Source organism: Ovis canadensis, chromosome 12 (assembly GCF_042477335.2).
Source record: "Ovis canadensis isolate MfBH-ARS-UI-01 breed Bighorn chromosome 12, ARS-UI_OviCan_v2, whole genome shotgun sequence".
Classification (NCBI taxonomy): domain Eukaryota; kingdom Metazoa; phylum Chordata; class Mammalia; order Artiodactyla; family Bovidae; genus Ovis; species Ovis canadensis.
In genome coordinates this window covers 82,693,642-82,707,113 of record NC_091256.1, presented here as the reverse complement: position 1 = coordinate 82,707,113, position 13,472 = coordinate 82,693,642, and the positions used below count along the sequence as shown (strand labels likewise).

At 44.9% G+C, this 13,472-nt stretch overlaps 1 protein-coding gene across 2 annotated transcripts; it reads right to left on the bottom strand.

The window, feature by feature from the left end:
• Positions 1 to 216: 216 nt before the first annotated feature.
• NEK2 (NIMA related kinase 2) lies at positions 217 to 12,980 on the bottom strand. Of its 2 annotated transcripts, XM_069544967.1 has the most exons (9): positions 12,454 to 12,663; positions 11,044 to 11,261; positions 10,522 to 10,762; positions 7,809 to 7,891; positions 6,950 to 7,076; positions 5,740 to 5,959; positions 4,202 to 4,327; positions 2,368 to 2,514; positions 217 to 1,114 (listed from the first exon to the last, which is right to left on the bottom strand). In XM_069544967.1, the coding sequence occupies exons 1-9, from the start codon at positions 12,547 to 12,549 to the stop codon at positions 888 to 890; spliced, it is 1,485 nt and encodes a 494-aa protein (XP_069401068.1). In that variant the 5' UTR covers positions 12,550 to 12,663; the 3' UTR covers positions 217 to 887. The 2 variants fall into 2 exon arrangements, with proteins under 2 accessions (XP_069401068.1, XP_069401069.1); XM_069544968.1 differs by lacking the exon at positions 2,368 to 2,514 and having other exon boundaries at positions 12,454 to 12,980.
• Positions 12,981 to 13,472: the final 492 nt, after the last annotated feature.

Genomic DNA, 13,472 nt, shown 5'->3' with positions numbered 1-13,472 from the left:
GGGACGCAGGGTGTTTAGCAACAGCCTCCCTCCAACACGACACTGCAAACACCTCCAGGCCTCGCACTGCCCTGGTGAGGACCACCCACTTGCACGGACAACGTCACCAAGTGACCACACGGCCCTTGGGACCATATTCCCTGCCCTTGCTTCCCGTGCGTGCAAGCCATATTAGATTCTCTGCAACTACGATCAACCTATACAAGAGACACTGGATATAGGAAAACTAACGAATTCTTTTATTTAGTGAGAAAGAGGTGGACAAATGAAAGCTCACATACTGCTAAAAAGAAAAAAAAAAAGACACCACTGTACGGCTCTTGGGAACATCACATTCTCTTCCCTAGCCTCCCACAGAGTAGTGGGTATTTATAAGCGAGATGTCAAGGTTTTAGTGACCAATCTATAATCCAGTTAGGTTTTCTCTAAGCTAAGAACATTTAAAACCTGACTTTTATTAAAACTTCTAAAACATTTAAAACTTCTAGACATGACAGCTGTAAACACACCATTCAGTCCCTTAAAATGTCTCAGTACACACTGCTCCTGAGTCAGTTTCTTTTCCTAATAGTATTCCCCATCCCCCTACATTCAGAGGATAACATTTCATGTTCCAGTAGTAATCACACACAGGATTAAAAGCCCAACCGGCTAAGAAAGTGTTATTCTTTCTATGAAGTGTTCATTACAAAAGGAAGAAAAATGAAAGGTGTGGACTTTGGTACAACTGGTGCTGGAGGACTGCAGGATTAATACCCAAATATCCTGCCAACTCTACAAAAAGTGCGGCTCTCAGAACCACAGAAACGGGTTACAGCAGTCAGTTTTTCATCTAGAAAGCGCCAGCGACGTGAAGCACTCTGCACAGGTCTGTGTCTCTGGCCCGGCTAGCGCATGCCCAGGATCTGCCTGCTTTTCAGCTGGTAAGTCTTCTCAACATCCGACAGGGCTTGAGCGCGAAGCTGAGCAGCATGAAGCCTTTTTTTCAGGTCCTTGCACTTGGACTTGGAGGTGAGCTGACTCTCAGAATTCTCACCCCGCATGACGTTCTCTTTACTCTCCCCACTGAAGTGAACCTTCTTCTTCACAATTGACGATGGGAGATCAAACAGTTCTTCAGAAAGAAAAAAAGAAAAGGGGTTTGAGTTACGTGAACAGGCATTCGGCTCCTCCACACTTGACCAAACTTATTGAATATATTGACTCTCAGTTCCCATGTGAAACCTGGGTACCTGTCATTCTCTCTGGGACAGGAATGCTAAGCAGCATCCAACTGAGTGTTAAAGACCTTACTGGCTTTATTCAACGACTCATGACTGGGGTGGCATTGCATCCAGCACATAGAAAGGCTCCAAGGAACTGTACAAAATGAAAGCCTTTTATAGGCAGGAGGAGGCAGGATAATGAAGTAAACCAGTGGAGAGGGGCCTGCCTGTGGCAAGATCACTTTCCTTTAGGGGACAGCAGGGATTTATTAGGCAGATGACCTCACTCGTGCTGACCAGGTAATTCCAGGTTGACTAGTTTAAGATTCCATTCCTGGGAGAGGCTGAAACTGTGATGAAATTAAGCACTGAGTCTTGATTTGATGATGGTTGGTAACAAGTGACTCCACTTTGGATGGGCTGCCTGCCGTGCAGGGGAGACAGGAGATGTGGGTTCGATCCCTGGGCCAGAGGAGGAAACAGTACCTCACTCCAGTATTCTTGCCTAGAAAAAAAGTTTCATGGACAGAGGAGCCTGGTGGGCTACAGGCCATGGGTTTGCAGAGTTGGACACGACTGAGCAGGTGGCTCTGTTTTGGACCTGTTGTTTCTTGTTTAATAGGTCAGGGGCTGTGGCTGGCAGAAGTCGACTGGCCTTCTAATCTGCAGTCGAAAATCAAGGAGCATACGCTTCACTCTCTTATCAACCTTCCTCTTAAGGCTAAATGCACTGAAGACTGTGGGCCACAATATAAAACTTCTGAAATCAATGTTATTTATCTCTGTTCTTCAAAACAAGTGCCATTCTACCTGGAACACATTACTTCCAGGTAAGTATGGAAGCAGAAGATCTTTTTTATAGCAAGCACCTACAGCTTTGGCTAAATACTTAAGAATACATTTTAAAATGTTTAACTCACCAGAAACTTGTTTCAAAAAGAACCTAAGCAAATTCAGCACAATAAAAGTAAATCAAGTGAACAGAAAGTGAAAAATGTGTACTTTTAATGGGAAGAAAAATAATTTACTTAAAGTGGCTACACTATTAGGAACTAACAGGATTATCTGGGGGTTGGGAACTGGCAGGTTTGAATTCCAGAAACTTTTGTTTCTCCTTTGTATTCATTTAAAGGAAATACGTCCAAACATTTACTGAGCTTACCCCATGGGCCACTGTGGACCAAACAAAGGCCCTGCTGTGGCAGCAGAAGACAGCACCTACAGACAAGCGAGTCCAGACGAGCACTGGAGGTGGGAGCACTGGAGGTGGGAGCACTGCAGATGGGAGTATCGGAGGGTGGTACGTGTGCTGTGGCGGGGAGAAGGGAGGCAGAGTGTCTGGGGGTGTTTGCAGCGAGGAAGCCTCATAATAAGGTGACTTCTGAGCAGGGACACGAGGACAGAGAGGAGGAAGAAGCCACGTGACTATCTGGAGAACATTCCAGACCACAGGCATGGAGAGGTCCCAAGAGAGGAACAGGCTACACAGAGAAATGCCGCGCTTTGACTGTCCCGACTTCCTATTTCACACACTCTTTCTCCGCAAAGCATTAGGAGATTGTTTTTAGGCCTCAACTCCATGGTTTCAAATAGACCCACCTTTATCAACACAAATAGCTACCCATTTGAGAGCAACAGTGTAAACTGTAAATCCTAATGAAATAGTTTCAGAAGAAAGAAAAGTGTTTAGAAAATGAATTAGTATTTCCTTAAATAGAAGAAGAAAGAGAATTAGCATTCACTAAATAGACTAAGGAGCACTTTCAAAAGATGCTATTGCTAACTGTGATGGCCTCAGCTTAGTTTTCTCACAGCTGAATTCCAGAGCCTGAGGGTGAGGGGCGGGCACTGCCACTGTCCTGGGCTCACCAGCGCGCCCTCTCCCCACTGCTCTGCTGCTTTTCTTGTTGGTGTTCAGCCGCTCAGTCATGTCCACCTCTTTGTGACCCCAAGGACTGCAGCCCGCCAGGATTCCCTGTCCTTCACCATCTCCTAAAGCTTGCTCAAACTCATGTCCACTCTGTCAATGCTTTTCTTAGGTTCTGACAAGTTCAGTTCTTCAAAATATCTCCGACCCACGCTGGAAACTGCATCCTCACAGCTCACTCTAAGTCTCTGCCATGACTTGCACACAGGTGAATTCTTCTACCTACACACCCTACAAAGTGAAACACAGCGTTCCTCTCCAGGACTTCTCACCCTCCGCTCAAAGACTCTCAGGGAAAGACGGAAATAAACTCTCTAACTGGAAGAGCCGTCCCCAACAGGGCCTTCAATAATTCTCAGCAATGGACCTGATGCATGAAACTCACCCAGATAAAAATTATCCCTCATTCTATCATGACTTATGTCTAGTTTGTCTTTATGGATGGCAGTATAGAATCTAAGAAAAGTTGAAATAAATATTACAAAAATACTGAAATGGTAGGTAGTCATATTGAGAAAAAAGATACTTCCATCACTAGTTTCATTTATTTCCCTTGCTTATTACAGAGCATATGTAGATATTAAACAATCACATTTTGACATATACATGTAACTGGAACGGGTCTTAGCAAAGAGCCAAAAGTGATGGCCCATTCTATAGTTGGTTTGTCACACCTTTTAAGCCACGGTTTCTGTGAAGGATCTGGCAAGTGTTAGTTGGTCATGCAGCAATAGTAAAATGCTTGGATTTTCACTTGAAAAGGGAGAGAAATGTAGAATTCTGATAATATACCTGGAGAAAAACCTGAAAGGCACAGCAATTTTTTATGACCTAATTTTTAATAATAAATATCAAATACTGCACATGTAGTTTGACAAAGTGAACAAAACTGAAGACGAACTCATCCCCACGCACAGCCTCACGTCTCTGATCCCAGAGAGTCAGCGATGGCAAGAGCAGAGTCCTTACCTCCACTGAGCCACATCCACCCAACCGAGTCCATCTCACAGCTCAGGACTCTGGAAAGCTAACGCGGGCAGCAGCTCCTGCTCAGAGCTGGCTCTCATACCTGGGCCGCCCACTAGAGACAGGAACTTCTGCTCCTTCAGGAGGCTGTAATTCTTCAGCAGACCTTCCGCTCTGGCCAGCTTGTTCTCCGCCAGCCTCTCACGGACACAAAGCTCGCGCTCTTTCTCTTTAAAAAGGGAATGGAACAAAACAGACAGAAATGAACAAGCGGCTCTGGATGTAAACGATTCAGTCTGGTTACCTTACTGCTCTTCCTTATCGTGAGGCTGGCACCTGGCTGCCGATGAGACACACCAGTCAACTGGACGGTCCCTGCGTCACAACCCAGTGTGTCAGTGTGTTGTCTCAGGTTCCCTCCTACGGACCAGCTAAAGCACAAGGACAAAGTCAGCTTCAACGTTTGGTCGTGATGTGTGGGAATAACTCATGGGGGGAGCAAAGAGCTCCCGCCATCCTGCTCGCCCCTGGGAAGGGCCGACAGCTCACTCTCCGGGCATTACTCGGCCCAAACCCCCTCCCTCGGAGTGAACAACAGCACCCAAAGAGAACGGAAAAAACCACAGCACAGTGAGGTGCTACTTCTTTGGATCAGTAACGAAGGCTATTATTTTTTCATGGCCCAGCATTTAGAGTGTAGATTTCAGCTGCTACATGAAATTACAGAACACTGAGGCAAGTTAAAAAAAAAAAGTTTTCGCTTGTTTTTTGTGGGTTCTTTCAAAAGAATGCCTTTAACAGAAGAGACTAAGATTTTCAGGCAAGCACAAGCTGTTCCTCCTACAGAGAGTGTATCTAACAGTCCCCGATGATTATCATTAGGAAGTAAAACATTAACTAATGCATTTGCACCCTTTAGAAGTACATTTAAAATTAAACATAAGTACATTCATAAGTGAATGTGCATTGGCGTAAAGCTGCAGAAGTGAGAGCGGGTGGGGCACCAGGGTGGAGGAGACTCACGGTCTCTCTCCTCTCCATGTCAAAAGGCAGAGCCCCACTACTGAGGCCGCCCTGTGGAACCCCTACACCTGGCTAGCAGCTCTCACTTCAGAGGCATCAACAGACTCAACATCAAAAACTCCTGTGTCCGTCAATACCCATCAGAGGATTTAAACATCTTGTATCCGCAGCCTCTACGAAACGACCTGAACACGTATCGTCTTACACACGGTGCAATTTTAGAGCTGGGCCGTGCTGCAGCGTCGTGTCAGAAGGGAGAAGCGATGGCTTTGATTCTGGAAGGTGGTGAATTCTAAGAGATTCTTTATGATGGGAAACCTTAGGGCCCGTATGTTAAGGAATAAAAGAAAACAGTGACTCTAGAGTATGGGGTGATGACCCCTGTGCTGGGCTGTCACGGTTAGAGCCCAACAGCATGGTGACAGCGGCTGATCTCGGAGAAAAAGGCTCAGCATGGAGGAGCCACAAGCCTGATACAGGCATTTTGTCTGTGCGGGTATTTATAAAAATACCCTGCAAGGACAGACGTGAGACCCTCCATTCAGGCAGACACTCACACACTAGGATCAGCCTCCGGGAGCACTGGGCTTCGCCCCTCACCCCGCCCCACCGACTTACGCTCCAGGCTTTCTTCCCTGGCCTTGAGGGCTGCCTCCCGCTCCTGTAACTGTATTTCCTTCAGTTTCAGCTCACTCAGCACAGGGCTGGAGTCCTGCAGCTTTTCTGGTTCTCCTAATCGCCGCCCTCTCCTCTCAGGATTTCTCCTTTGCTCTTCGGCAACCAAGTCTGCTATCAAAGGATTCTCAAGAATTTCTTCAACAGAAGGTCGATGGTAATCCTAGGGGAAAAAGACTCGGTGTTGCAAGCAGACTTCATAATGGACGGACTACTTATCCTGAAAGAGCAGTGACGTTTAAAACAGCATATATGCCAAAGCAAAAGAAAAGGCTCCTTTACAGGTGGCTCTTTTTTTTAAATCAGGTGTGCAGTGTCACAGTTCAATATCTATGAACACCACAAAGATCCCTGACACAATTCCAGCTACCATCCATCACCATGCAACTGACCCCCTTCACCCATTTTGCCCACTGCCCCTCCCCACATAGATGGGGTCTTAAACACCTGAAAAGTAAGTTCACTGGTGGCTTTAACTCAGGAGGCTCTGGGTCCACAAATCGATGCAGATTTTAACTTACCTTTGCTCCCCTTTAGGCTCAGCCCCTGTGCTGGGCTGGGTAGCACTGCCAGGGTCTGTTTGGGGGCACCCTCTGCCCTTGCGTCTCTAAACCATATTAAGCAGGACACTCTCTCCCTGACCTCCAATCCTGTTACTTCACTTGTATCCTTCTGTTTGAACTCCCACAGCATGTACCTCTGTTCTTACACCAGCCTGATCCCCCCACCCCACCACCAGGTTTGTTCTACATAGTCTCTTCGAGTCATTTCCCCTCTGCTCTTTTAGCCCTCCCCGCCCCACCATTCCCATCTCTCATGGTCTCTAATCTCTCCGAGTTAGAGCAGAGTAATAAGATCTTATTATTTCTGGCCCCTTCCTGCACCATCTGCTGCGGTGAGGTAGGCAAGGACAAGGTGACTGATGCTCTCAATCCTTACTGCTACAAGCAGGGCAGAGCGTGGAAGGAGACATAAAGAGAGCAGAGACGGGCAGCCAGCAATGTGCCAAGGATATATGTTTTCACTTGTGTTAACAGAGCAGATTTATCAGCTAAGGAAATCTATTTAACGTTTCTTCAGTCTCACTGCTCCACAACAGCACATGCTGCAAAATTTAACTGAGGATGGAAACATGTCATCTTATAAACTTTACCTTTAAATTTAACATCCTCGTAATAATGTCATTTAATTCATCAGAGTAACGATATGGAATTCGCCTGAATTTGCCCTCTCTGATCTTCCCAGCTAGTTCCTTCTGGTTGAAAGCTGTAAATGGAGGCCTGAAGAGAAAAAAATGAATTTTTAATGTAAAAATGAAAATATATAAGCAGCAGCAAATCAAAAGCAGAGTTTAAGGTCCAGTTTGTATTTATGCTTCTGCCTCTGGGGCCTTCTTCTGTAGCTGAGTTTCCCACCCTTGGCACTTCTGACACTTGGAGCTGTACAGCTCTGTTACGGGCGCTTGTCCTGTTCATCCTTATTATGCTTGCAGCATGGCTGATCCCTGTCCCTTAGATATCAGTAGCTACCCCTAGCCATGACAACTAAAATGTCTCCAGACATTGTCAAGTATCCCATGGGAAGCAAAACTGAGGGGGTAAAATTTCCCTTCCCTGCTTGAGAACTCCTGCTCTACAGAAGAGTTTAGAATGGAAAAAAAAGGGACAGAAAAAAGGGAAAGAAGCAGGGTTCCATCCTGTCAGACCCCTCCTCTAGGTCTTCATTTCCTTTCTTCCACGGGCCTGACCTACGTGCTCGCCCTGTGAGCTACACTCAGTCTGACAGGGAGGCACCTAACCAGGTTACAAGCTTGAGAAGTCTAGATTCAGCCTCAGGGGTTATGCTATTAACTTGCAACTCGTTTTTTAACCTGCCCATCTACCTTAATTTTAATCCAAGTTATGACTCTTTCAGACTTGAAAGTGCATGGATGCTCCAAAAGCTGAACCCAGTGACACGTGACAGACCTAAGCCTATACTTCGGACTAGAATCCCGTCTTCACCATACTTACATTAACGCACATAATTCATACAGCAAACAACCCAGTGACCAGATATCCGACTTCTCGTTGTAGGACATGCGATTCATTTGTTCCTTTAGTAGGGAAAGAAAAGAGGAGATTAAAGTTTACTTTGTTTTAAAACAGACTCACAGACACAGAGAACATACTTGTAATTGCCAGAAGGGAAGCAGGGGAAGGGAAGGACTGGGGGTTTGGGATCAGCAGATGCAAACTATTATATACAGGATGGATAAAAAAACAAGGTCCTACTCCATAGCACAGGGATCTACAGTCAAGAACCTGTAACAAACCATAATGGAAAAGAACATAAAGAAGAATGTGTGTGTCTGTGTATATGCATAAAACTGAATCATCTTGTTGCATAGCAGAAATTAACACAACTATACTTCAATAAAGTAATTTTTTTTAAGTTTGCTTTAGAACGTATAAAATTACTCCTGGGACAAAGATGAAACCTTACAGTTTAATAATAGTCACTCAAAAAAAAAGAAAAATTTTTATATTATAAATATATCATAACAAAAGTTTCAAATACAAAAGGCTGATTTCTCTTACATTAGGTCTTACATCATAAGATGGTACTCTGTCTTTAAACTGATAATGAAAAACAGGCAATGATCTTATCCTAATACACTCTGTCATATATAATCCTTTCACCTATTTTTCATTCACAAACATTTATTGTGTTACTATAGGCAAGGCACTGGAAACTCAAAGGTGAACATAAGACCTCTCTACCTCAAGGAATTCATAATCTAGAAACTCTATTTCAAAGAACCAGAGAAAAGTCTAAGATAACATCTAGCTCACATTTAAATGGATCCACTGTATATACCACAGTACTAACTAATAATCTCATTGCCTATTTAACTACCTGCCTTTCTTAACAACAGTCCACCATGGCTCTTATTTTCAGCTGAGGACATGGAGGCAAGCACTGTACTGAAACCTTCAGGAGGCTTCTGAGTATTCTAAAGTCCAACAGGTGAGTCTGGCACCACCTCCTGGCAATCAATCCCATAGGGAAGGCTCAACTGACCTAATTACAGGGACAGGAGGGAGCAGGAAGAAAAGAACTGCACAGGTTTCAAATTTTCCAACCACCACCCCTGGATAATTTTCCTTGGCTTCTATTTGGAATCTGATCCAGTGAGAAAATGACACTGTTCTGGCCTTATCAGATCTTAGTCAAAAACAAAGTCATTAATTTATAAAATTGTATACTGTAGTCAGATTGCTTAACAAAAAGATTTACAAAATCTGGAAGCATTTGTGAACTGCTAAAAAAATAAATCTCTCTCCATCTTTATTCTGGTCATCTTTTGTATTTAACACATTGATTGGTGCTATCACTTATTGATTCAAGTTTTTTAAAAGTGACCGTGCTATGCTTAGTCTCTTAGTTGTGTCCATCTCTTTGTGATCCAATAGACTGTAGCCCACCAGGCTCCTCTGTCCATGGAGATTCTCCAGGCAAGAATACTGGAGTGGGTTGCCATGCCCTCCTCCAGCGGGATCTTCCCAAACCAGGGATCAAACCCATGTCTCCTGCACTGGAGGCAGATTCTTTATTGTCTGAGTCACCAGGGAAGCCCAAGAATACTGGAGTGGGTAACCTATCCCTTCTCCATGGGAACTTTCCAACCCAGGAATCGAACCAGGGTCTCCTGCATTGCAGGTGGATTCTTTACCAACAGCTACCAGCGAAGTCCCAAAAGTCACTAGAGAGCCACACATAATTCATACCCTTTGACCCAGCAATTTCATTTTGAGAGCTATACACCAAGGAAATAATCAAAGAGGAAGAAAGAATAATTCCTACAAAGATATACATAGCAGTCCTCCTTAGAATGGTGAGACATTTTGGAAACAAAATATCCAGCAATAGAGGAAACCCGTAAGTGGGTGGAAACCGTACCTCCCCAGTAGTAAAAGGCAACAACAACAAAAAAGAACAAATACTAAAGGTTAGCACTGCAAAATATGCCTCGAGGAGTGAGTCTCCTGGGTCCTGAATCTCCACACACAAGAATCATCTAAGGAGTCTGCTAAAATACAGAGTCCAAAATAAAAAGGTAGGGGACAAAAAGATAAAAAGTTGAGTGCAAAGACCAGTCCAGAGGTCCTAAGTCCCTGGACTGGAGCCCAGGACTCTGCATTTTAAACTATCACTCCAGCTAAGAACAAGCTGGTGTCCAGGACCTATGGCACTTTGGAAGTACTGTACTTAAGGGCAGAGACAAAACCTATTTCATCTCTATGATCCCCAAGCTTAGCACGTGGCAGCCATTCAGTGAAAGTCTGACTTGCATTGCTGATATAGGAGTTTAGCGGTCTGGTGGTGGGACTTCCCTGGGGGTCCAGTGGTTAAGACTTTGCCTTCCATTGCAGGGAGTGCAGGTTTGCTCCCTGGTTGGGGAGCTAAGATCCCACATGCCTTGTGGCCAAAAAAACAAAGCATAAACAACAGAAGCAATACTGTAACACATTCAATAAAGACTTTAAAAATGGTCCACATCAAAACAAAAAATAATAATAATCTTTTAATGGTCTGACGGTCCATTTGAAAATTATCAATTTAAAATAAAACAGTATTATTAATTCTTGGCTATTAGATATTACTAAACAAAGAAATAAATTTCCTTGCTTGAATGCTTAGCATTAAGATGTTTTAAAAGTATATACATTTTGAAATACTTACAGGAGACATGTAATAAGGTGTGCCAACAAATGTTTTCGCAAAACTTGTATCATGGTTTAATATTCTAGCTAGCCCAAAGTCTCCAAGCTTAACGTTCTGCTTGCCATCCAGAAAGACATTGGCTGGTTTCAGATCCCGATGCAGCACAGTGTGGCCGCCATCACTTCGTCTGTGACATTCCTTTAGGGCCAGAGTCAACTGAGCCATCACACGAAGAACAAACTCTTCATCCAAGTATTGTCTGAAATCAAAGCAGTTATGTAGCATGTATCTGCTGAATGAAACCATTACAAAGATGACAGGATGTGAATTATCTAGTTTTCTAAGTATACACATAGGGAAATAAATTATTTGGATATGAAATTCAAGTGTTGACTTACCAGGGATTTTCTAAAGTACTGTGGACCCACTGAACAAACACAAGAAGACTCTTCCCCATTACTAAGTACTTTGTCCCTGATCCTAATATAGGATGTTTCCAGAAACAAAACTAGGCCCATTTAAGAGATGAATTTATCTTACCTTTCCTTGGTTCCCTTTGAAATCACACCAGCCAGGTCTCCTCCTTCGCAGCATTCCATGACAATGTACAGGGTCGTGTTGGTCCGGTCAATAATTCTATCATAGTAGCGGACAATGTTTGGATGTTTCAGCTCCCGAAGCAAATTCACTTCAGAAACAAGCATTTGTTTCTCAGTTTCTGTCATGGAGCCATAGTCAAGTTCTTTCCAAACTAATATCTGAAATAAAAATTTCCAAGGTATAAATGAACTCATTATAACTCCAAATTTTTCAAATTAAAAAAAAAGTTACTTATCTAGTAAACAGATCATACAGTCACTATTTATCTAATTTAGCTTAATGAGCTGAGGACCCCTGAGTTTATTTCCATAACCTTCCCCTAATTTTTAAGCAGTGAATGATGCAACAGAGGGTGATGAGGGAGGTTAGGCCGCCCGCAACCCCCTGCCCTCAATGCCTAGTGGGAGGTTGGCAGAAGGTACTCTAATCAAAGCTGGAGCAGAGGCGATTGAAGTCCCCAACCATTCCAACTAGTCAAAATTTCTAGGGTAAGAGAACTTAGTAAAGACCCTTCCATCTGAGCTAACTTCCTTTCCATTATTTTTCTGTGTGGGTCTACCCACACACCTTGGGAGATATGAATCTAACAATGGGAATAATGAGTTGGTGATGGACAGGGAGGCCTGGCTAGCTGCGATTCATGGGGTCGCAAAGAGTCGGACACGACTGAGCGACTGAACTGAATTGAACTAAATGAATTCTGACTACAAGACATAAAAGTTCTAGGTTCTGATGGTTATGATAGAGAATTACATTTCTCTAAAAACAGCTCAGGAGTCAGCTACCAGTCACCAACAGAAGGCCCATGGCAGGTCAAAGCAGAAAAAAGGAAGAAAATGGGAGAATGGAAAAAAGACAGGAGAAGAAGAAATATACATATATATATACATACATTCTACTTGGCACATTTTATTAGTTTTACTTTGGCCACGTGATAAGAGCTGACACTGGAAAAGACTCTGATGCTGGGAAAGACTGAGGGCAGGAGAAGAGGACGACAGAGGACGAGATGGTTGGAAGGCATCACTGACTCAATGGACATGAACTTGGGCAAACTCCGGGAGCTGGTGAAAGACAGGGAAGCCTGGCGTGCTGCAGTCCACAAGGTTGTAGAGTCGGACACGACTGAGCGACAGAACAACAACAAAGAATTAAGGCACAGATTCACAAATTTAAAAAAAAAAAAAAAAAGGATGCGGCTTCCCATCCCTCGAGAGACCCAGGACAGACACAGATCTGGGGGAGAAGGCTGGCTCTTCTGAGCACCCTGCTTTTCAGATGCACACCGCCAGGCTCCCTGCTTCCTCTGGGCGGCCTGGGGGCGGAGGCAGGGACCAGGCCCGCGCTCACCTTGCCGTCGCTCTTCCTGCGGATCTTCTGGCAGCGGCCGTAGGAGCCGGTGCCAATGGTGTACAGCACCTCGTAGTCCTCCACCCGAGTCGGCATGGCGGGGCCCGCGCAGGACGCCTGCGGGCCGTATAGTCTCCTCAGAGCTCCAGCCCCGACGCTCGGCCGCCCTGATCTGCAGCCCCGGTTTAACCGTCGCGGGCCCCGACCTCGCAGCCTATTGGCTCGCGGTAAGGCCGCTTCGCCTCTCTAATTGGTTAAGAAGAACACAACACGCTGGGCATCTTGGGAAAAAGGTATCGCTAGGCAACCCCGTCGGCGTCTGTGTCGACTTCCGCTGCCAACCTCCAGGGAGAAAGGGGCGGAGCTAAAGCCCAAGGTGGGCTGGGGACCGAAAGCTGCAGCGAGTGGGCGGTCCCCGCCACCTTGTGCCTCCTCCGCTGAGGTTGCCGAGGCAACCTAAGTCCAGAGATCTTTCTTCGGTTATTAGCGCACAGCCTCAACCGACTGCCTTCTGACCTTTGCACTGTGACCTCTCACTCTCCGGCACGCGCCCTCCGCTCTCAGATTCCCGCCCCCTGAACCCGGGCGGGGTCATATACTAAATCCTGGGCGAAAAGCTGAGTGCAGAGGTGAAAAGTACCGGCCCTCTGTAAAGGGTGCGCGAGTGAGGCCGACAGTGCTGAGGGATTGTGCCAAGCACTTTACATGTATTGTCTGGTTTGTAATACAGGAATTAGTGTTATTTCCCATGAAGAAACGGAAGGGTAGAAAGGTCACAGTATTTGCTTTAGGTCCAAAAGCGAGGACTCAATGCAAAAACAGTGGATATTTATAGTAATGATTTAAAGTTTTCACATGACTTTAGGGTGCAGCCGTCCTAGAGAGAGTACAGTTTTGAACACCAGACGTGTACAAAATCTCTAGGTGGAAAATGGAATATGGAAGTCCTTGATGTTTTGAAATACCCAGAAGAATATGGTGGTTCTATAAGATAGAGATGGGCTTACCTGGTAGCTCGG

Excerpts from the sequence above, each read along its gene's own strand:
- NEK2 (XM_069544967.1), bottom strand. The coding sequence starts at position 12,549 with ATGCCGACTCGGGTGGAGGACTACGAGGTGCTGTACACCATTGGCACC. Across the intron at positions 10,763-11,043 it reads TCAAAGGGAACCAAGGAAAG|ACAATACTTGGATGAAGAGT; the intron begins GTAAGATAAATT and ends CTTTGATTTCAG. Across the intron at positions 7,892-10,521 it reads CACCTTATTACATGTCTCCT|GAACAAATGAATCGCATGTC; the intron begins GTAAGTATTTCA and ends TCCCTACTAAAG.